Source organism: Pongo pygmaeus, chromosome 19 (assembly GCF_028885625.2).
Source record: "Pongo pygmaeus isolate AG05252 chromosome 19, NHGRI_mPonPyg2-v2.0_pri, whole genome shotgun sequence".
NCBI classification, from domain to species: Eukaryota; Metazoa; Chordata; class Mammalia; order Primates; family Hominidae; genus Pongo; species Pongo pygmaeus.
Genome location: NC_072392.2, coordinates 95,558,240 through 95,582,174, shown reverse-complemented (window position 1 = coordinate 95,582,174; position 23,935 = coordinate 95,558,240). Strand labels below are relative to the sequence as shown.

Sequence of the window (23,935 nt, the reverse complement as noted above, 5' to 3'; positions counted from 1 at the left end):
CCTAACACTCAGCAACAACAAAAACAATCATCCAAATCAAACACAGGTAAAGGACTTGAACAGACATTTCTGCAAAAATTTGTGCAAATGAGCAATAAACACGAAAAGATGCTCAACATCACTAAGCATTGGGGAATTGCAAATCAAAACCACAGGGAGAGACCCCTCACAACCATGAGCTCCAGGCAGGTAGGAAGACGCCTGATGGGGAGTTGCTGGCTCCGTGCTGTCCCCAGAATTCCCGCAGGGGCTAAGCCCGACCCCGACACCTCACCAGGAGCACAGGAACGAGTGGAAAAGGCCGACAGCGGACACCCCAAAGGGCCAGAGGGGGCCAGCGAGGGGTCCGGGACATGGGACCATTCTGTGCATCCAGACACACGGGGACAACAGGGGGATGAAAGGTGGCCCCTAAAATTTACATCCACCCAGAGCCTATGAACATGGCCTATTTGGAAAAAGGGTCTTTGCAGACGTTATGAGTTAAGGATCTTGAGATGGGACCATTTTGGGTTACCCAGTGAGCCCTAAATCCGAGAAAGACTATCTGTATGAGACAGACAGAGAGAGATTTAGGGCACAGAAGGAGGCCCCGTGACAACAGAGGCAGAGGTCGAGTGGTGTGGCCATGAGCCAAGGAACGCCAAGGGTTATGGGAGCCGCCAGAAGCTGCCAGAGGCGAGAAGCAGGCTCCCCTTCGGAGCCTCCGGAAAGAACCAGGCCTGCTGATGCCGTGATTTCGGACTTCTGGCCTCCAGAACGGCGAGAGAAGAAATGTCTGGTGTTTTGAGCCACCCAGTTTGTGGCACTTGGTGATGGCAGCCCCAGGAAACCGCTACAGGGACCAGAGTTCCCACGGGGCCGGGCAGGAAGCGGGTGCGGAGTGCGTCAGGCCAGGCCTCTCACCTCGGAGATGGAAAAGCAGAGCTGGGGAGGTTGAGACCAGACAGGCACCGCGCATCCAGGGGTAAGAACTCCCAGGGGACGGCAGAGGCCATCAGGGACAGCAGAGCGAGGGACAGGAGGGAGGGGTGAGGGCTGAGGCACTGCCCTCCAGGAGGCCTCGGTTCCCTGCCCACTGATGACCCAGGAACCCTCTAAGAGGAACTGGGCTTTACCCTGTGCCGTACTGCATCGGGTGGACCCTGGTGTGGACAGACGTCCAGCGACAGCGTGGCCAAGCCCCCTCCGGGGCCCCGGGGCTGCATTCATGACCATGCACAGACGGCTACTCCCCATGCCTGCAGCCCTCCCTCGTGGCCTGTTCCTAGCCTCCCAGCCCAACGGAGCTCCCCAGTGGAAAGTTCCCTTCTTGGAGACTCTCTCCCTGCTGAAATACAAGCTCTTGGAACAAGATAAAACTGCTTAATTTGTAAAAGCCACAAAGCCGGTCCAGAACAAAAAAAAAAAGCTCCGACCTTTGGCTAGAAGGAGTGGCCTTCCATGCCTCCGCGGCCAGTCACCACTCCATGACTCATGCCAGCCCTGCTGACAAACCCTCCAGCACCTTCCCAGGGGAAGAACACAGCCCCCAGGGAGGGCGGGAGAGTACCCAGGCCCCCGTTCACGAACCAGACCGGAGCCAGGCACTGCCGAGGGAGGGACAAGAGGGCAGGTCTTGGGGCTCCTAAGCCTCCCTGGGGCCGGCAGACTACCATGGACTCACCAGGGTAGGACCACCCCTCCCACAAACCCTTCCTGGGCAGCTGTAGGGCAGCCTGAGCTGGACACGCCTCACACGGCAGCGCAGTGGGGCCTGAGGCACCCACAGCCACGTCTGGAAGTCAGCGGGCCGGCGTCTGCCGGGCAGGCCTCTGTCACACAGGCACGGCGTCCCCCCCATGGCTCCTCCTCAGGGGATCAGAACAGCTCTCGCAGTGGCTTGCGGCCTGACAAAGCGGCGTGAGCCACGCCCTGCAAAGAAGAAGAGCCCCTCAGTGAGGGAAGAAGCACCCACAAACCTCAAGACATGTGCAGAAGCCCGCAGGAGGTGGGGGCGCTGCCTGGGGGCCGTGCCGCTCCCACCCCTCACCTTGCAGATTACAGAACTGCGGCCCAGAGCTGCCAAGTGGCTTGCTCAAGGCCACCCAGCAGGGACAGGAAGGAACTCACTTCCCCAGGGACTGTTTGGGAGTTCAGTGACAATTAAAGACCAGCACTAAAGTTTGCCCAGGACGAGAACCTCGTTAAGGGAAACAGCTCCGGGACTGTCGTGTTCATTCGGAAGGCAGCCAGTTTACAACTGAGTTTCTAAAAATGTACGTTTTCTTACATGAAAACACATCCGAATGGGATTTTGTAGAAAGCATCTTTCATCAAGGCACAGCCCGAGGGGAGGTCCCCACTTCATCCCTGGCTGTGCTGTCCTCGGCCAAGGGCAGCAGGGATCAGAGTGGTCTCTGGGGCACAGCACTGGCTGCTTTCAAAGAGTGTTTTGTTCAGTTCATGAAAAGCCCATGTTTTGTGAGCCTGGGAGGGTGCCATCACTTCCAGCTCCCCAGGGAGCACCACCCCCCAAAACCCACGCCTCTCTGCCCAGCTCTCAGATCCCCTGCTGGTCACCCATCTCGGCCTCGGCTGGATCATCTATAAAATGAAGGCCGAACCTGAGGCTCCTCGAGGCCCCTGCCAGCCAGGCAGGTGGAGTGACATCCTCCCGGGGCTGGTGGCCGAGGAGGCAGGGGACCCACTGTGGTCTGCCCAGGCTGCCTGGTGGGGTGGTCACTCCGAGGATAGCTTGACTGTGCAAGCCTGATGAAGGTCCTTCTCAGCGCTCCCTGCCCTGCGGCTCCTGAGCAGGACACTGGGCTCCACACCCACCCATCCCAGCGGGCCTGAGCCCCCAAGCTCAAACAGATAAGATGCGGTTTCACTGCCGCCTGAGCCTTCTGCCCGTCTCCCCTGGCCCCCTCCTGAGGTCCACCTGCAGTGCCCGACTGGGTGTGCTCAGCGGCACAACACACACCCGCTCCACCAGTCCCAACGTGACATCAAGATGTGGCCCTGAGGCCGGGCGCAGTGGCTCATGCCTGTAATCCCGGCACTTTGGGAGGCCGAGGCGGGTGGATCACAAGGTCAGGTGATTGAGACCATCCTGGCTGACACGGTGAAACCCTGTCTCTACTAAAAATACAAAAAAATATGGCAGGCTCCTGTAGTCCCAGCTACTCGGGAGGCTGAGGCAGGAGGATGGCATGAACCAAGGAGGCGGAGCTTACAGTGAGCTGAGATCGCGCCACTGCACTCCAGCCTGGGTGACAGAGCCAGACTCCATCTAAGAAAAAAAAAATGTGGCCCTGGGAGCAGCGGTGGAGGGGACCACACGTCCTAGAGAGGAGCCACCAAGATGGGCCTCCCTCTCTCAGGTCTCTCAGGGACCCCCCAACACACACATAGTGGCAACCAACAGACCAGGGCCCAAAGCACATAGGGGTTGACACTCTTAGCGACCCCCAGCTCCATGGCCCGTAGGTCACTTCAGAATACCCAAAGCCTGGAGCTTGGCTCAGCCACCCCATATCTCCCAGCCCTGGGCTCAGAGGGCGGCATGAGTGGCAGAAACTGTCATCACTGCTAATTACCGATGACGGCGCTGGCCACGTGAGATGGCAGCCACGGCACCGCATGTGAGTGAAGGGACCAAGGAGGCTGGGCCTGGGAGGGAGGGCCCGGAAACCTGGGGTGAACTAAAGGCAGGGGAGCCCCCTTTCTCTTCATTTGCCGGTTCACGCCCTGATGGGTCTGTGCCCGCTGCAGGGGGGCTGCCAGCGTGAATGGACACACGCACACACATGCACACACACGCACACACACATGCACACACGCACACGTGCACACACGCACACACAAGCCGGGCTCCTCTGAGCGCCGGGAGCTTCCCCCTCTATAATCAACTGCCGGGAAGGCACAGAAATGCTATTTTAGGTAGGAGACCCAGGCAGCCTTGAAGACAGACTTTGGCTGGAAGCAAAAAACAAACCACACAGTGGACAAACCAACCACCAGCCAGGTCCAAGCGCCGCCGCCCCAGACCCCAGCCAGGGGGGCAGGTCCCCCGCACCCTCCCAAGGTTTCGGCGCCAACAGCCTCAGCATTGAGAGTGACCATGACATGCAAGAGTGGCACACTGGAAAATGAAAGGGAAGTAGCCAGGAGAGAGGACAGCTGAGTTTAAATAAAAGCCAGACTCAGGAGAGCTTAGCTTCTGAGACGGCGTTCGTCCCACGAGCTTGGAACCGTCAAAAAGAAAAGAAATATTTCTGTGAAAAATGAGCAAAAGCGCCCTTTGCATGCTTATTCCCCCAAGCATAAATAAAGCCCCGAGTCCAGGGCAGTGGGGGGCGGCCGATGGGGAGGGGGCTGTCTGCGTACCTGAGATCCGGTCCCTCTCCATTCCTACGGATATATTTAGCAGCGGCGGGAGTCCCGGCGTCCCGCTCAGAGGCGGCCTCCCCTTTCTCACCCCCGTCGCCCTCCCTCTCTCAGCCGCCTCCTCCTCCTCCTCCTCCTCCTCCTCCTCTAAAAACACTCTTTGTCTGGTCTAATTTCTTCAATCTGTTGCAATCACGAATGCATCCGAATTACCACATTTCCATGTGCTGATCATATGTTTGTGCTCCAAACTGAAGTAGCATTGTCTCTTCAAAACGGGAGGAAAAAGGGAGCAAAGGAGAGAAATCCAAAAATAGGAGGCAGGAGAGAGGGCCCGAGGTGGGCCCCGAGGAGTCCGGCAGCCCCCAGGGTCTGCCTGCGAGAGTCCCAGAGTCCCGGCCGCCCGGTCTGGTCGGTGGCTGCAGAGGTCCCGAGTGCGGCTTCCGGCAGCCTCCTCTCTCCACCTCCTCCAGCCCCCGCCGCCCCGAGGCTTGCTGCTCCTTTTTAATATCCACTTGGAGATGCTTAACTTAGACTCTTGGAAACCAACTCACAGAGTCAAATTCCTGACAACTTCCAAAGTCTTTCATTTTCCCTGTCCCGCGATGCTACGATTTCCTTGGGTTCAAGTGTTTAAAAAGCCCAGTTCCTGCGTGCCTGCCTCACCTTCCTCTGTCCTGGGCTGGCCCAATCCTTCTTCACCCTGTACCCCAACGTGGCTGGGCAGGAGGAACAGCCGTGCCCCAGGCCAGCGTGCTGAGAAAAGGTTCCGGAGCACCTGCCCAGGAGGAACCCTGAGAAGTCACCCCCCTCCGTCCCGTTAGCCTGCGGTGACAGAGGCAGTTGCTGTCCCCGCCCAGGCAGAGAGGGCGAACGGGACAGGGACTTCCTGGAAGATTCCTACCACACACGCATGAGTCAGTGAGTCTCTAGCCGTCCCCTGGGAGGGAGCGAGTCTTCCTCTCTGGGAACTCGGGGCCCCACTGGGGGATCAGTGCTATTCCCCACTGTGCATCCGGGGTCCTCAGAGGCTGCTTACCTGGGGGGTCCCCACCAGCACATGGTCAGGGTCCATGCTGAGGCCAAGGGCTCAGCAGAGCAGGTGGGGGTCTACAATGTGGGTCCCTGGGGTGGGGATGGGGGGCATCCTCTCTGTCTTTAAGCTTCACCTCAAGGGTTCATTCAAACCCGAGACACGGAGGCTGGTTCTGTTGGCCCAAGCCTGTTTAAAGAGAATGTGTGTTCGTGCCAAGGCTGAGAGCTCAGGCAATCTCTCTGAAAACTCCTGACTGGCAGCTTCTGTTGATAAAGGTAGGACGCGTGGCCGCACCACAGAAGCCTTCCTGCCTGGCCGCACAGGGCTGGTGTAAGACTGCTCTGCCCTTCAGACAAAACACTTTTCAGTTTGTGCTGCTCCCCAAGGCCCCCACACAAATTTACAATATTTGCACCCCTCTACCTCAACACACCCCGCAGGCCTCTGAGTTTACAATCCCTGCCCCACAGAGCCAGGTGAGTTACCTGTGACCAGGTGAGGCCCATGCACAGCCCTCAGCTAGATGACAGAGCCAAAGGCCCTGAAGTGCCACTTCAGGCCACAGTTCCGTCCGCTCTCTGCCTGGGATAGGACCCCAAATGCAGTCCCCTTGGCAGAAAGGACATCTTCCTGGGGAGTGGGAAGGACCATTCCCAGCCTTCTGGGAGACATCAAGCAACCACCTCCTCCTAAAGAGCCTGGAGGACAGCCCCACAGGCAGCCGGGCAGTGAGGGAGGTGGGAGGCTAGGGAGGGAGGGAGGGATCATAGGCACTAGAGAAGGCTGAATAATGGCCCCAGGGATAGCACGTCCTAATCCCTAGACCTGCAAATGGGACCTTGTTTGGAACAAGGGTTTTTGCATCTGTGATTCAGTTGCGGATCTTGCTGTGGTGAGAGCACCCTGGATGGTCCAGGTGGTCCCTAAAGGCAATCTCGGTGCTCATACAAGATGGGGGAAGAGGGAGATTTGACATAGACAGGGATGGCCAAGTGGAGATGGGGCCCAGAGAGATCTGAAGACGCTGGTGTTGAAGGTAAGGGCCATGCAGCCACAAGCCAAGGGACGCCCACAGCCACCAGAGGCTCAAAGGGGCAGGCGATGAAGGCAGTGGTCCCCAACCTTTCTGGCACCTGGGATTGGTTTCAGGGAAGATAATTTTTCCACGGACCAGGGAGTAGGGAGATGGTTTTGAGATGATTCAAGTGCATTATATTTATTATTTTATTTTATTTTATTGAGACAGAGTCTCGCTCTGTCACCCAGGCTGGAGTACGGTGGTGTGATCTCAGTTCACTGCAACCTCCACCACCTGGGTTCAAGCAATTCTTCTGCCTCAGCCTCCCAAGAAGCTGGGACTACAGACGCCTGCCACCGTGTCTGGCTAATTTTTGTATTTTTAGTAGAAACGGGGTTTCACCATATTGGCCAGGCTGGTCTTGAACTCCTGACCTCGTGATCCGCCAGCCTTGGCCTCCCAAAGTGCTGGGATTACAGGTGTAAGCCACTGTGCCTGGCCTTTATTTTTTATTTTTTGAGACAGAGTTTCACTCTGGGATTACAAGTGTGAGCCACTGCACCCAGCCACAAGCACGTTGTATTTATTGTGCACTTTATTTCTATTATTATTATGTTATAATATATAATGAAATAATTATACAACTCACCATAATGTAGAATCAGTTGGAGCCCTGAGCTTGTTTTCCAGCAACTAGACGGTCCCATCTGGTGGTGATGGGAGACAGTGACAGATCATCAGGCATTAGATTCTCATAAGAAGCACGCAACCTAGATCCCTCACATGTGTAGTTCATAATACGGTTCACTCTCCTATAAGAATCTAATGCCATGGCTAATCAGACAGGAGGCAGAGCTTGGGCAGTAATGCGAGCAATGGGGAGTGACTGTAAATACGGATGAAGCTTCGCTTGCTTGCCAGCCACTCACCTCCTGCTGTGCAGGCCAGTTCCTAATAGGACACACACTGGGGTGGGAACCCCTGCCCTAGAGCCTCCAGAGGGCTGTGCCCAGTGGACACCCTGATTTCAGTCTGGTGACCCTGATCTCGGACGTGTGGCCTGCAGAGCTGTGAGAGGATGGCTGGGCATTGTTCTGACCCAGCTAGCTTGTGGCCACTCGTTACAGCAGCTGCAGGAAACTCATGCAGCGCCACAGACGGAGCCAGGGCTCAGCTCACTGGAGTTGCTATTATTCTATTTCTTCCTAAAACATTGTGTTAAGCCAACCACTAACAACCACTGACTCCGATCGGCAGGAATCGCAGAGGTTTCTTGGTTTGTTTCTTTAATCCCTTTTCCAATTTTGAAATAATATTCCTTGTTGTTTTTTCTGATTATAAATGTAATATCTTTCTTTGTATTGAGTTTAGAAACAAGAGAAAAAGTATAAAGCAGAAACCCCAGCTGGGCAAGGTGGCACGTGCCTGTAATCTCAGCACTTTGGGAGGCTAAGGCGGAAGGATTGTTTGAAGCCAGGAGTTCAAGGCTGCAGTGAGCTATAATCGCGCTACTGCACCCCGGCTGGGTGAAAAGAGTGAGACCCTGTCTCAAAAAAAAAAAAAAAAAAAGAAGAAGAAGAAGAGAAAGAAAACCCATTAACCTCACTCAAAACTCTCCATACGAACTTCTGTTGTGGGGCAGGGAAGCCCAGGAAGGCCCCACGAGGCTCTGACCCAGCCTGGCTGGCGGTGGGAACTTGGGAACAGCCCCGAGTGAGGGGCCGGGCTATGACTGAATTCATTCACCCAGCCACCTCCCGCACACTGTGCACACTATGGGTTTGACGGCCAGGGCTGGAGCACTTGCTGAGCACAGCCTTGACCCTCAGTTTTACCCAGCATGGTTTGGCCTGAGGTCCATCTCCCCTCCATGCCTGAAAATCCAAACATTTTGGCCCAGGCCGGGGATTACTTGAAATGGAAAACCTGGCAGCACCGATTGGCTCTGAAGAGGCAGGAGTTAGTCATGAGCCGGCTGGGAGGCGAGTGCAGAGGTGGTGGGGTAAGGCCAGCTGAGGGTGGGGGAGGCGAGGGGCCAACCTCTCACCGCGCACGGTGTCTCAGCCTCCGTGTAAGCACTAAGGGGGCACCTCACCAGGCCAGCGCAGACCCAAGCCCCTGCGGTGGATCCCCCGCGGTCTCTCCCTCCAGAGGAACACTGAAGAGGTTTCTGTGGTCCTGTCTTAGATTCAGAGGCACATTTGCATACTAAATGCACTGAGTAATCCTACAGTGAGGGAACCGGGCTTGGTTTAACCCACCTTTTCCCAAATTGGACCAAAGGTTGCTGTCCCAGGAAGGCAGGGCCCTCAGGCCCACGGCTTTGGGAAACTCTGGTTGTGCCAGCCTATGAGCCCAGCTCCCAGCCAGCCCACACCCTGGAGTGGGCACTGTTACCCAAAAGCCCCTTCCAGACAGTTCTCAGGGCGGCATCCCTGTCCTTCACCCCCCATAGACCCCTGGCCACTTTTTTGCGACATCAGCATCACTGGTTCACAGCTCCGCTTAATTGCAAAGTGGGGCTCGGCGGCACAGGCCGGGCCTGGCAGGGTGGGAAGGAAGAGCGAAGGCCACTTTGTCTCCAATAGCACTGGCTGGGCTCTGGAAAGGCCGGAACCCACAGACAGGAAGGAAGTGTCACACTCAACCTGCTTTGCCTCAGCCCGGGGACATCTTGTAGAAAGAAGTTAGGTGGTCGTGGCCGGGTATGGTGGCTCACACCTGTAATCCCAGCACTTTGGGAGGCCGAGGCAGGTGGATCACGAGGTCAGGGGTTCGAGACCAGCCTGACCAACATGGTGAAACCCCGTCTCTACTAAAAATACAAAAATTAGCTGGGCGTGGTGGCACATGCCTGTAATCCCAGCTATTCAGAAGGCTGAGGAAGGAGAATTGCTTGAACCTGGGAGGCAGAGGTTGCAGTGAGCCGAGATCGCACCACTGCACTCCAGCCTGGGCGACAGAGCGAGATTCTGTCTCAAAAAAAAAAAAAAAAGTTAGGTGGTCATTCTTCAGTCTCTGGCTTGGCCTAGGAACTGCTTCTTTTTCAAGATGCTATCAAATGCCTCCTCCATTAGGAAGCCTTCCCTGCTTGCTCCCTCCACTCCTGTCCTTGCCTCAGAACATGGCCCGGCCCCCAAGGACAATCCTGACATCAGAGCCTTCTTGGTAGAGATTTTCCTCCTCCATGGAAATTCATACTCCAAACTGAATATGTGTGCAGACTGAGTCCCTGTTCCCATGTGAAACAAAAGTGAAAGGTGCAGGTCACCTGTCTTTCCCCACCCCTTCTCACAACAATCTGGGCTCCACAGGGGCCCAGTAGGGGCCAGGTCCAGTTCAGCCGCCCCAGGCGCACCATCCTGGGCACCAGCGCCTCTGTCCCCTTCCACGAAGCCCAGCTTCATCCCCCGGTACCCAGGGGGGAGGGGACACATACCAGGCATTCCCCAGGGTGGCCTGTGCTCCCCACACCAGGCCAGGAGGCCCTGGGGCTGGTCCAGCCATCCAGAAAAGGGAGCAGGCACTCCAGGTGACGCTGGGCAGCAGGGGCCTTTGGGAAAGGGCCTTCGTAGGATCGGCCCCACCTTGCTCCAGGCGTACACACTGGGGAAGGGTCCTGCGCGGAGGTGGAGAGAAGGCATTTTTGGCTGAAAGGATGCTTTCTGATGCTCTGGGCTCGGATTTGCTGCCATCTTCCATCTCCCTTCACCTAATACAGGTTCCAGTAAATCCTCCATGCTGAGCACCAAGCTATAGAGGATGCACAACCTCTCACTTTAAAAAGTGACTTTTCCTGCTGGGTGTGGTGGCTCACACCTGTAATTCCGGCACTTTGGGAGGCCAAAGTGGGAGGATCACTTGAGGCCAAGAGTTCAAGACCAGCCTGGGCAACATAGAGAAATCCCATCTCTACAAAAAAAAAAAGTCCAGGCACAGTGGCTCATGCCTGTAATCCCAGCTACTTGGGAGGCTGAGGCGGGAGAATCACTTGAACCTGGGAGGCAGAGGTTGCAGTGAGCCGAGATCATGCCACTGCACTCCAGCCTGGGCAACAGAGCAAGACTCCATCTCAAAAAAAAAAAAAAAAAAATTTTTTTTTTTTTGAGACAGGGTCTTACTCCCTTTGCCCAGGCTGGAGGACAGTGATGTGATCACAACTCACTGCAGCCTCAGCTTCCAGGGTAGCTGGAACTACAGGGGTGTACCACCATGCCCAGCTAACTTGTATTTTTAGTCAAGACGGGGTCTCGCCATGTTGCCCAGGCTGGTCTGGAGCACCTGAGCTCAAGTGATCCTCCCACCTCGGCTCCAAAACTACTGGGATTACAGGCGTGGGTCACCATGCCTAGCCTGAAAACATTTCTTTTAAGAATTAGCCAGGCATGGTGGCGCACAACTGTAGTCCCAGCTACTTGGGAGGCTAAGGCGGGAGGATCCCTTGAGCCCGGCAGGTTGAGGCTGCAGTGAGCTACGATTGTGCCACTGCACTCCAGCCTGGGGGACAGAGAAAGACCCTGCCTAGAAAGAAAAAAGAAAAAAAGAGACTTTTCCATTCATTTCCTGCTCATCCTCAGACTCAACCACTTAAGTTTGCTTCCCTGAATTAAAAATGAAGGAGCTCCGTCCTGGACTCTCTCCTGCTGACCCTGCTACTGTACCTGCCAGCAGAGCCGGCCAAGACCCTCCAGGCTGGCCCCAGCCTGGCCCGCCTACAGCCTCCCAAGCAAGACGGATTCCCAGGCTGAGGCCAGCTGCATTCCTCTCCGGAATCTTTCTCCACTTTTTATTGTGCCTCAAGCTTTGGCTGTTCCTAAATAAATACAATCCAGCTATCTCTGCCCTTGGGGCCGCTGCAGGGTTTACTGGTGCAAACCGCCTGGGCAGGCCTGTTGCTTTAGGAGTCCTTCCAGGTTAGCGTGGAAGGAAACCAAGACAACGGAGAGAAGCAGAAGCAGCCTGGCTGGGCCCAATTCCACTCTCACAGCCTCGTGCTCAGCCATCCATTCGGGCTGTAGCCTGACAGGAGCTGGAGCTGGCGCTCCATTCCTAGAGGGGGCCCCTGACTGCCTCTGCAGAGCGAGGGAGGTCTGGGGGTGCAGAGGCCAAGGGCCTTGCAGAGTTTGTCCCAGGCCCCCTGAGTTTAAGCTTCTCTGCAGCCAACAGAAGACTCCCCTGAAAGCGGGTGTCTTTCATCCTGCTTGCTCAGTAGGTGCCCAACAACCGTTCACTGGATAAACAATGAATTTGTGGATCCAACGTGAAGATGATCTAAACCAGCGCCCCCCCATAGAACTTTCCACAATGATGTCAATGTTCTGTATCTGCCGTGGTCAATATGGCAGCCACATGTGGCAGTGAACGCTTGCAATGTGGAAGGGCTACCAAGGCAAAGTTTCGCATTTATGTTAAATAATTTAAACTTAAATAGTCGCAAATGCCTAGTGCCTGCCCTGTTATACAGACCCTTTTGGTCACCTTCTTCTCCTCCATAGAGACATTGCATTCGCCATCAATGTCTTACCTAGGAGGCAAACGGAGAAAAGCTACTCTTTAGCCAACGCAAAAGAAGGCCAATATTTGCATTTTAAGCTAGTTTTTTGGCCAGTTCTCCCAAGCATCTCCTATCAAGGTCAGTCCAGCAATATCTCCTGACTGCCTGCCACGCACCAGGAAAGCATCCCGCCGCGGCTCTGGTCCGAGGCTGTGGAGGACACAGAAATAACCAAGGCCAAGCTGATAGAAGGGATGTGACAAGATGGCCCAAAGTCACCCTGAGCCAGCTGGGTCCAGGAGCATGGAAGCCCTGCTCTCCAGAGGACAAGTGGCAACCCATCCAGGAAGGCCCAAGCACTCAGAGCTAGGAGTGCAGAAGCAGGGGCTCCAGGCTGGAAAGCGGTATCAGGGCCAGGCTGGGCGGCAGCACGAATCCACACTCGAGGCTTGGGGGCGGAAACTAAGGGCTCTGTGAGTAAGAAGACCGGGTCCAGGTCTAATGTAAATGATCGGGTGGAGGGATCCTATCACCCGGTCCCCAGCACAGAGGAGGGAAGCGGTAATCGTCCTCTAAATGTTGGCCGTGGACAGGAAAAAGCCACAGCAGGACAGGGATGGGGAGGACAGCACCCGCTGGTCCAAGGAGGGATGATGGAGGCCCAACCAAGACATGACCATGACCGGGGCAGCCTGTCCAAGGGCCAGTATGCGGATGGCGAGTTGATGAGATCTTGGCAGCCTGTTGACCTGGGGGTGCTGGGGAGGCAGAGGTCAAGGTCAACTCTGAGATTTCCTGCTTGCGAACCTGGGTGGGTGGCAAGGCTGACATCAGAGAAATAGAGGAAGAGCAGGTAGCTATAGGTGAGAGAGGAAGTAATGAACTAGGGGTGCCTGCAAGAGCCCAGGGGCAAGGTCCTCAGGCAGCCAAGATGCTGGTGGTCTCTTCCACAACCAGCTCCCTCCACGTGGCACACTTTTGTCTGCATGGCTGGGCATGGGACGCCTGTTCGTCTGACACACTTTGAGCAGCTACTCTGTGCACTGAGGCAATGTGGCACGGTGCCCTGGGGAAATAGCGAGGAGGCACTGCACAGGCCCCACCCTTCTGGCATTTTCTGTCTCCTGGGGATGGTGGCAGTTAAATAAGTGACAGCCAATTGTCAGGAGAGTTGTGCTCTGATTCACCAGGTGGAGACAGGCACTCCTGCCGCAAGAGGCATGGGAACTGGCATAGGATGAAGGGAGGGAGCGAGCACCAGCCCAGGCCCTGCCCGCACAGGGCCCTATTTTCACATCTTCTTGTGCAGGCGTCCCCCGTGAGGGCAGAGACACCTGCAGTGCTTGAGGGAGACTTCCTGCAGGCGGGGGTCGTCCATCTACAGCGGCCAGGTGGGGAGGTGCATCAGTGTCCTGTGGCTGCCATGATGGACCACAGCTGTGGGGCTTGAAAAAAATGGAAGTGGGTTCTCTCCCAGTGCAGAGGCCAGAGGTCCAAAATCAAGGTGTCAGCAAGACCACACTCCCTAGGAAGGCTCTGGGGTGGGGTGGGGGGGTCCTTCCTTGCCTCTTCCCAGGCGCTCCCTGGCCTGGGGCTGCGTCACTCCATCATCTGCTGCTGCCTTCGCGTGGCTCTTCCCAGTGTGTCTGCGGCCTCTCTGCTTCTTTTAAGGACACCAGTTGTTGGATTTAGGGCCCACTCTAATCCAGAATGACCTCATCTCAAGATCCTTAACTACTTACATCTGGAAAGACTCCATTTCCAACTCCCAGGTCACATTCTGAGGTTTTTGGTGGACATGAGTTTGTGGGGGACACGGTTCAACCCAGGAGAGAAGGGATGATGGGGGCACTGGGGAAGAGGCCACACACCCCAGAGGTATTGGAAGATGGAAGAGCAGGACCCAGTGACACAGGATGTCAGGCAGAGGAGTTGGGTCCAAGGATCCCAGCCGGGGTCTGAGGGCCAGAGGGAGGGAAGCTCAGGCACCATTGAGATTAAATGCTCCGTGCACCATGGGAACCAGGGCAAAAGTCAGCTGGACGCTCAGTCAGGGAGGTAGCTGCCTGAGGCACAGAAAGTGAGCGAATATGGTAGAGGCTACCAGAAGGCCACTCGGAAGGGCGCAGTGGTAACATCTAGAAGGGCTGAGAAGCGTGTCTCCACAGCCCAGCCAATCCACCTGGGGAAACACACGTTCCCGGCAGTGCTAGTAACAGAGAAGACCTTTGGCGATGTCACCAGTGGGCCACGGGACAGGCAAACTCTGCCTCCCCACACAGAGGAACACTCACTAGCTGCCAAAATAAATGAACCAAGGCTACGTAGATCTACACGGATAAGTCTCCAAGCTATCACGTTGTGGGCACAAGCAGGGCAGCCACTGACTCCAGTGAGGCACCAACGATACAATGCTGACAATGGCATTCAAGAGGAGACAGACCTAGGCTGTTCCGACACACGATGCTGATGACCGTATTCAAGAGGAGACCAGGCCGGATGTGGTGACTCACACCTATAATCCCAGCACTTTGGGAAGCCAAGGCAGGTGGATCACCTGAGGTCAGGAGTTCGAGACCAGCCTGACCAACATGGTGAAACCCTGTGTCTACTAAAAATACAAAAAAATTAGCCGGACATGGTGGCGGGTGCCTGTAATCCCGGCTACTAGGGAGGCTGAGGCAGAAGAATTGCTTGAACCCAGGAGGCGGAGGTTGCAGTGAGCCAAGATGGCGCCACTGCACTCCAGCCTGGGCGACAGAGCGAGACTCTATCTCAAAAAAAAAAAAAAAGAGGAGACCTAGGCTCCTCAAACACACCACTGCCCAGCACAGACATGCCTGCCCGGGGCCAGATCCCAATCCAGAGGGATGGGCACCACAGCAGGAGCAGGGCTGGGATGGAGAGGGTCACCCAGGGCTGTGGCTACACCTGCAATGTGTCACTTCTTAAGCAGGATGGTGAGTACACAGGTGTTTTGTTACCTTATTCATTATATTTTTTTTTTTGTAGCTCTAACAATTCCATTTTTTTTAAAAAAAAAGGAGAGAAAGTGTGTGAGCTGACCAAAGGGTTGATCGTGGTGTCATTTAAGCTCTTGCCAGAAATGTCATCCCTGGCCCAGTCCCAAACACAGCCTCAAGAAGAGCCTTCGTCCTTCTGGGGAGGGCAAGAGTCCCAGACACAGGAGATTGGCCAGATGTGGATCTACAGAGAAGTTGGGCTGGGAGGATGGGATAACAGACAGTCATCTGGGGAGTGTCAAATGCGGAGGCCGGAGATGCTGGGGCGTCTAGGAATGAACTCCTGCCTGGACCAGGGTCTTAGCAGCAGGGAGGCAGGGAGAAAGGCAGAAGCCAAGAAGATGAGGAAAGGGTGTCTCGGGCCGGAGCCCACAGAGGCCCACAGAGGGAGGACCCCGTGTGTCAGCAGGCAGTCCCACGCAAACCCAGATCACCAGCTTGCAGCTTTGGGCTTCAGCAAATTATGCCTTAGTCTTCCAAGCTGAGCTGTGATCGTGGCTGCCAAGTGCTGACAGCACAGAACCAGCCAGTCTGAGCAGAGGGAAGCAACCGCCGGGGGAGGCTGTGTCCACGCAGCCCAGGGTGCCAGGCTCCCAAGATGCAACCCCCACAAGAACTGGGGGACCCTCCCCACCCATTCCACCAGAAGCTGGCCAATGAGAGGGAAGGAGATGGAGAGGCAGATGAGATGCGGAGCCAGAGAAAAGCTCCCCAGAAGCACAGCAGCGGCTGGGCTGTCCAGTGGTTAGTGCCCAACATGACTGCGATGGGTGGAGCCCCTCTTAACCACAGCGCTGAATCATGCAGCTGCCCAGGGGCCTCCAGCCAGAGCATCACCCCCCTCTTCCCACATACAGTCCCATCCTGTACTGCAAGGGGCCTCACATGCACTCACATGGACACGGCATCCCCTCCACTCCCACTCCCTGTAAAAAAGCCACCCTCTCCACCATCCAGGCCTGGGGGTGCACAGTCCACAGGCACTGCAGCCACCTCTGGAGGGCAGACTTAGGAGGCGTCTGTGCTGTCCCCACAGAAGCAAGCTCAGGATCAGAAGCAGGCTTTGGGTCTAGAATTCTGAGGTCTCAGGTGCCAGTGTGGTCTGGAACTGTTCAGTTTCATAGCCACTAGCCACACGTAGATATAAGTGGAAATCCGTTTAAAATAAATAAATAATTCTATGCAAGTAAATGAGTGAATAAAATAAATGTAAACATTTATACTTCGAGTGTGCAATAGACCCAGGTGGCTAAGCAGCTACCATACAGGAAGGCGGAGTGTGGATATATAGAACAGACCCACCATCACAGGAGGTTCTATTAGACGGAGCTGGTCTAGAGCATGGAGGTGGCGGTTCCAGATGGGCACATGCCCTTGCCCCCGTAGGTGCCTTGTCCTGGCAGGACAGCTGTCTCACCTTGTTCTGAAGGCAGCCCTGGTCCACAGGCGCTCTATTTGTATGGATTTGCCTCCGGGTCCGTATCCTTTGGTACCTTTGTCTCCTCTAGAATGGCTAATTCATGAAGGCACAGTCCCTGCCTGTCTGCCACCATAATGGCAGCCAGGGGTCTGGCACCCAGTTGGCCCCCAGCACATATGCACAGGTGACCACGCCATCTCTGCTCTTCTCAGAGCTCCTCGTCTCCTAGGGAAGGTAAGTCCATTCATTGCTGTGACCCATCATCCTCCCCAAATAGAAAAGCCACTAGATGGGCACCTGTCCCAGCCTGGCCGCTGGAAGTGACAGCCAAGAACCACGTAGGCTCCCAGAAACAGAGGCACTGTCATGGCCACACTGGGGTCAGGCAGGGGAGATCGAGGACACCCAGTGGGGAGAAGATGACGTGCAGACTCAGCCCTGGGGGGCAAGGGCTGGAGGCAGAGCCCTGACCTCTCTGTCCCACTCCCCTGCCCAGGCTGCACCTGGTGGTTGGTAGAGTCCCTCCAAGCCTATGAGCTGTAACTCCTGTCCTGGACGGCCAGCCCCAGAGCTCTGATGGGTGCATCTGTTTCCCTTCCCTACTGATTAGTGTGGAAAATTTCCAAACACATGGAAAAAGCAGAAAGAATAGCACAGTGACCATTGCCAGAGGCCCACTTACTTCCTTCTAGATAACACCGGACATATCTGCTCTATCCTGGAGCATCTTCCATCCTGCAAGGTTGCAGGGAGCCCACAGATACTAAACCAGCACCGAGAGGCTCACGGCCAAAGCCACCTGTCCATGGCACATCCATCCCCCTCAGCACCTCAAACTAAATCATCCAGCCCTATCTATCTCCTGTTCTCTCCTCTGTCCCACACTCCCTGAGCCTGGGGGTGGCTGCCCCTGCCCCCACAAGGATCATCTCCAGCAGGGCAGCATCGACAGGCCTGGAAGCCACCTGAGTCCAAAGCCGTCAAAGACAGCAGCTCCCTGGGAAACAAGCAAGTGGCCCCACTCATCCAGGGAGGCCAGGTGGGGAGGCAGGTCCCAGACCAGAAGAACGAAGGGGCCCCAGCACAAACACACCCATGAGCTGGGTGGGGCCAGGGCGGAGCGAGCCACCTACCTGGGCCACTGGAGTCACCAAGCCTCCGGAGCCGGCCACTGGAGGTCCGCGTGCCTCCTAAAGACAGAGACAAAGGGCAAAGGTCACACAAGGCCACTGGTGCTCTCCCTCCAGGTGGATGGTTAACACCAGGAGTGTCCTTGTCTCTGCTCCTGCTGTGAGTTCCAGAGCCAGAAAGAGGGCCCATCTGGGGACAGAGGCCCTACTCCCCCAGGTAACCCTGGACCCTGGAGGGATGACAGTCACTGCTGTCTGGCTGCTGGCGGGGCCCTGGGCCAAACCTTCACACACATCCTCCCCCAAGCCCTACTGCCCCTGTTTTGCAGAAAAGGAATCTGAGTCTCCACAGAGTGTCACTTCCCTGTGGCCACACAGTGAATGACAGTTGCACACAGGTGAGCCCACGTCCATCAGACTCCAAACTGGGCTGTGCCCAAGCGTGTCTCTGCTGGACAGAGTCTCCTCCTTCCTCCATGTCTATCCGTCTTACGAACCAGGGTTTCCCTACACCAGGGTCTACAACTCACGGGCAGTCCTGACCCAGCCGCCTTCACTCCCAGGGCTGGGTGCAGCCGGGCTGGATTTGGGGATGGAGTGGGACAGGCTATTTTTACCTTTTGCCCCAGGAGGGAACAAAAACAGAACCTCATATTAATGCAGCCTCCCGCGGCACGTGCTCTCTCTGCACACACACAGGCCTTTGCCTGGGGCTGCTCGTTGGAGAGGCTCATGGCAGGCAAGTCCTAACTCGAGATTTGCCGAGGTGCTAAGCCGAGCAAACCTGAAAGGCTGCCAGGAGGAGCGGCCCTGGGAGCACAGGCGGCCACCCTATTGCTGCAGAGCACGGCGCTCTGGGGATGTCCCCTGGGCAATGCCATACAGCCACCCTTCAGAGAGCTTCAGGGACACATAACCAGCCCAGCCCCACCAACAGTGAGAAAAGGGATCAGGTAGACCCAGACACCTCCCTGCATCTGATCACCATGCTGGTTGCTGGTCAAAGATGCCAGTTCCTCCCTGGAACCCTCCAGAGAGGCTCTTGCAGCATCTACCCATCCATCCACCCACCCATTTACCCCATTCACCCATCCATCCATCCATTCACCCACCCATTTACCCCATTCACCCATCCATCCATCCATTCACCCACCCATTTACCCCATTCACCCATCCACCCATCCATCCACCCACCCATTTACCCCATCCACCCAACCCACCTATCCAGCCCTTCACCCGCCCACCAATCCACCTATCCATTCACCCATCCACCTAATCCACCCATCCATCAACCCATCCACCCATCATCCATCCATCCACCCACCCAATTACCCCATCACCCATCCATCCATCCATTCACCCACCCATTTACCCCATTCACCCATCCACCCATCCATCCACCCACCCATTTACCCCATTCACCCATCAATCCATCCATTCACCCATCCATCCATCCATTCATCCATGGACCCCATCCACCCCACCACCCCTCCACGCATCCCACCCATCCACCCAACCCACCTATCCAGCCCTTCACCCACCCACCCACCCACCAATCCACCTATCCATTCACCCATTCACCCATCCACCTAATCCACCCATCCATCAACCCATCCACCCATCATCCATCCATCCATCCACCCACCCACCCACTCATCCTTCCTTTCATCCATTCCACAACCCCACTCCTAAACTGTGACCAGATGGAAATGGGTGCAGCCAGCTTGTTTCTAAAGGCTCAGAGCGGAGGTGGAGTGAACTGCCCACCTGGCCTTCGTGTCCAGCTGCCCAGGCCTGTACCCATGTTCCATAACTACAGGACACCAGACTCAGCAACTGGCAGCAGAATGGGCACAGTGTGTCCTTCGTGGAACTGGTATCAACAGGGTACCCGTCTCTACTAAGCCTGAGCCTCTCTGGTGCTGGGGGAAACCCTAAGATGGGCCCCAATTTTAGTTGAACCCATCCTCCAAAACGCATGTGACACAAGGCTCCAAAGAGGGTGTGGGTCGTGACTCCTGGAGTAACCAGGGAGGCCTCATGGAGGAGATGAGGACAAAGCTGAGCCTTGAAGGAGGAGCCGGAGGATGCTGAGCAGGGACACCCACTTCTGCTTGCGAGGGTCTGACGGCAGGCTGTGAGCCGTACCTTAGCTCCGATTCACCCAACCCACAACCCCAGCAGGCAGGTGCTCCCGCCCCATTTCACAGAGGAGGAAGTGAGGCCCAGGGCTGGGCAAACTGCCCAAGGTGGCACAGCTGCGGAATTCACCTCCAGCACCCCCAGCCTGCCCCAGCTATGTCCGTGACCTCACCCAGCATCCTCCTCTTGGTGCCCGCTCACTCTGCTCACTGCTAAGCAACAAAAACCCCACCAGGAAAACCCAGGGGTTCCCGGCCAGTCCCTCCAGACAGAAAGGCAGACCTCGGCGCAGATCTCCAGGAAGCGGGGATGGAGGGGCCAGCATCTGCCTCCCAGAAATGACAGCCCCCTTAAGACCAGGAGAGACGGCCCGGAGTGCAGCTCCGGTGGGCTGCCCGGGACCAGGAGGGGAGAGGAGCGGGGAGGAGGATGAACCCTGCTCCCAAGGCTGCTGAGCGGCATACAGTGAGCCTGGACCCTCCAGCCCCAGCTGAGCTCACTTCCACGATGGCCGTGAGCACCCCCTTCACACACCTGACTGGAAGCCGCACTGCATATAATGCACACGGGGTCACTATCCCCTGTTCCACACATCTCCACGCACATACCATCAGTGCACTACTGGGACATTCTGCTGTCCGAGGCTGAGAGTGAACCAGAGCTCTGCCCATAAATCTAGCACACCCCACTATGGAAACAACGGGGGGTAAGGAGGGGCCGCCCAGCAAAGAATGGGACACACGTTCCTGAGGACAGAGTCACTTCTGGCTGAGACATCTCTGCAGGGGATGCCGGCAACAAAGGCTGCCCTGTCCTCCTCCCTGGGCCAGATGGACACCACCCCTGCCTTCTGCCCCCTGGCACCGGGCAAAAGTAAAATAGAAGAGGTTCCATCCAGGTTAAACACCCCAGGGCCTCTTATCCGTAGGAAACATGCTGTCCCACTCTCTCCAAACCCAGCATGGGGGTGGAGAAATGGTGGGGAAAACAGCATCTGTCTCAGATTTCTTGGGTGGAGTTTTTGTTTTATTTACACTGTTTATTTTTCTGATTTCCTAAAACGGGCGTCTGGTGCCTGGCAGCCGTTGGCACAGAGAAGACGCAAAGCAAACTTCGTTCATAAGAAGGGGGCGAGCGCAGCCTGAGCGTCCCCTGCTCTTGAACAAATTGCCAGGCTCAGCGCAGCCGCTGCTGCCACCGCCGTTCCCAGGAAGAGACCTCTGGCCATGAGCAGCTCCAGTTCAGCTCCTTGGACCTAATTATTCAGGCCTGTGACTGAGTCCAGCAAAGAGGTAGCTGGAAAAGTCTCCAAGACATCTAACGATTCCGTGGCTCCAGTTGAGAACTGAGTTCTCTTTATGTGATTTTAAAATAAAACATACTCAGAAGAGAAGACAATTGAAATCTAGCTGTCTGGAGTCATCCCAGATGAAAGTATTTGAGTTTTGGGAGGCAAAGGAGGCAGGAAAGCCTGGAGTCAGATGATCAAAATTTGAACGCAGACCTCACCAGGCCCTTGCTGTGGGCCCTGGGAGATGACTTCCGTTTCCTGAGTCTCAGCTTCCTTGGGGACAGAGATGGTGCTTACTCATAGGTTATTCCGAGTAAATGAGGTCACATAGCCCAAGTACTAGCACAATGCCTGGCACAAAATTAAAACTCAATAAGTGATATTATTATTAGTATTACTACTTTTGAGATGGAGTCTTGCTCTGTCACCCAGGTTGAACTGCAGTGGCACGATCTCAGTTCACCGCAACCTCCGCCTCCCAGGTTCAAGGGATTCTCCTGCCTCAGCCTCCCAAGTAGCAAGATTACAGGCACCCGCCAACAAGCTCCGGCTAATTTTTGTATATTCAGTAGAGACAGGGTTTCACCATGTTGGCCAGGCTGGTCTCAAACTGACCTCAGGTGATCTCCTGCCTCAGCCTCCCAAAGTGTTGGGATTACAGGCATGAGCCACTACACCTGGCTGTGATATTATTATTATATCAATATTATAATAGTTGGCCGGGCATGGTGACTCACGCCTGTAATCCTAGCAATTTGGGAGGCTGACATGGGCCAATCACCTGAGGTCAGGAGTTTGAGACCAGCCTGACCAACATAGGGAAACCCCATCTCCACTAAAAATACAAAAATTAGCCGGGCGTGGTGGCATTCGCCTGTAATCCCAGCTACTCGGGAGGCTGAGGCAGGAGAATCGCTTGAACCCACGAGACAGAGGTTGCAGTGAGACGAGATCATACCATTGTACTCCAGCCTGAGCGACACAGCGAGACTCTGTCTCAAAAAATAATAAATAAATAAATAAATAAAAACACACTTTGACGAGATATGGCAAAAGACAGCAGAAGGCAGGAGTCCGGGGACCCACCATGGGCCGGCGCTCCAAGCAGAAAGAAATGCAGCACTCACAAGCCAGAGAGCAGGTGCTGAAGACAGGAGACGAGTGGGGCTCCCTAGTCCTGGAGAGGACAGGGTAAGCCTAGGCAGGAAGAGCAAACTTAGGGCGCCCCATGCAGTGTCTTCTTGTGGAACCAGCTCAGGGCACCGACAGCACAGCCCCTTTCCAGTAGTGGAGACCAGGTCAACTGCCCGGTGCCCTCCCTGCTCTTTTGCCCCAATTCCACCAAGTACAGCCCCCTTTGGGCACAGCAGTTTTGCAGGGGTGGACACTGACCCATATATCTAGGAGCCCAGAGGCTTCTTTCCCTTTATTTATTTATTTAGAGATGGAGTCTTGTTCTGTCGCCCAGGCTGGAGTGCAATGGCACCAGCTTGGCTCACTGCAACCTCTGCCTCCCAGGTTCAAGTGATTCTCCTGCCTCAGCCTCCTGAGTAGCTGGGATTACAAGCATGCACCAGCACGCCCAGCTAATTTTTGTATTTTTAGTAGAGATGGGGTTTCACCATGTTGGCCAGGCTGGTCTCGAACTCCTGACCTTGCGATTCTCCCACCTTGGCCTCCCAAAGTGCTGGGATTACAGACGTGAGCCACCACGCCCGGCCAGGGGCTTCTCTTAATGGACTTTCCCCAATGCATATAATTTGGGGAACCTAGATATAAGAAAGACATAGAGCATGAAGATCTTTTGTTTGTTTGTTTATTTTCAGAGGTGGGGTCTTAGGTGGCCCAGGCTGGTCTCAAACTCCTGGTCTCAAGCAATCCTCCTGCCTTGGCCTCACGCTGGGATTACAGGCACGAGCCACCACGCCCAGCTATTTTTTCTTTTACCTGGGTTTTTATGCTAGAATCTGGTAAGTCACAAGGTGGAAATGTTTAAACAGGCACTCAGAATCTGAGCAGACCCTATTTGATGTATCATTGTTGTTACTTTAATGATTGAAATGCACCCAACACACCCGCCTTCTCAAAGGTCATTTCAGATCCTTACAGACCCCACCTGTGAGGTAAGACAGCTACTCCAAATCCCTCTGGGGGCTCAAATAGACCAGACTTCTGAACCCCTGGGCAGAGCAGGGATGGGGCTGTCTCAGAGGAGGGTGACACCACCACACCCCTGCTCTGCCTTTGTGCTGACAATGAATGAGGCCCGGACAGTCTCTCCTCTATCAAAAGTCACATTTTCTCAAAAAGGAGCTTTTTAGAATGAGGCGTTATGACAATTCAATTGTGCATAAACATCCATTTTCAATAACGACAGAAGTCATCTACAGAAAAGAATCTATTCCTGGCCGAGCACGGTGGCTCAGGCCTGTAATCCCAGCACTTTGAGAGGCCGAGGCAGGCAAATCATCTGAGGTCTGGAGTTCGAGACCAGCCTGACCAACATGGTGAAACCCAGTCTCTAATGAAAATACAAAATCAGCCTGCATGTTTGTAATCCCAGCTACTCAGGAAGCTGAGGCAGAAGAAGCACTTGAGCCCAGGAGGCGGAGGTTGCAGTGAGCCGAGATCGTGCCATTGCACTCCAGCCTGAGCGACAGAGCGAAACTCTTTCTCAAAAAACAAAACACACACACACACACAAAACAAACAAATCTATTCCCATTTTTTTTTCTTGAAACTCCTGAAAGGCCAGGTGCAGTGGCTCACGCCTGTAACCTCAGCACTTTGGGAGGCTGAGGTGGGAGGATGGCTTGAGGCTAGGAGTTGGAGATCAGCCTGACCAACACAGCGAGACCCCATCTCTATTAAAAAATAATAAAAGTTTAAAAAGCTCTTGAGATAGCCCCTGGGGAAAGGTGAGTCGTGGAGACCCTCATCCGGGTCATCCCTGCCTCCCCCGTTTGTTTCCCTGTGGCTCCTTCCCACTTTGAGCCTGGGGTGGGGGCGG

General features: G+C 55.3%; 1 protein-coding gene across 3 annotated transcripts in view; it reads right to left on the bottom strand.

Moving 5' to 3' along the window:
- The window catches only part of SEPTIN9 (septin 9), a 218,876-nt gene that overhangs the window by 175,029 nt on the left and 19,912 nt on the right, over window positions 1–23,935 (bottom strand). For 2 of the 3 annotated variants that reach the window (XM_063656536.1, XM_054456109.2), the window contains exon 2: window positions 17,496–17,552. In XM_063656536.1, coding sequence (XP_063512606.1) covers window positions 17,496–17,552 — 57 coding nt within the window. Of the gene's footprint in view, window positions 1–4,371; window positions 5,313–17,495; window positions 17,553–23,935 lie in introns of those variants that run through there. The other variant, XM_054456111.2, reaches the window with a different exon arrangement.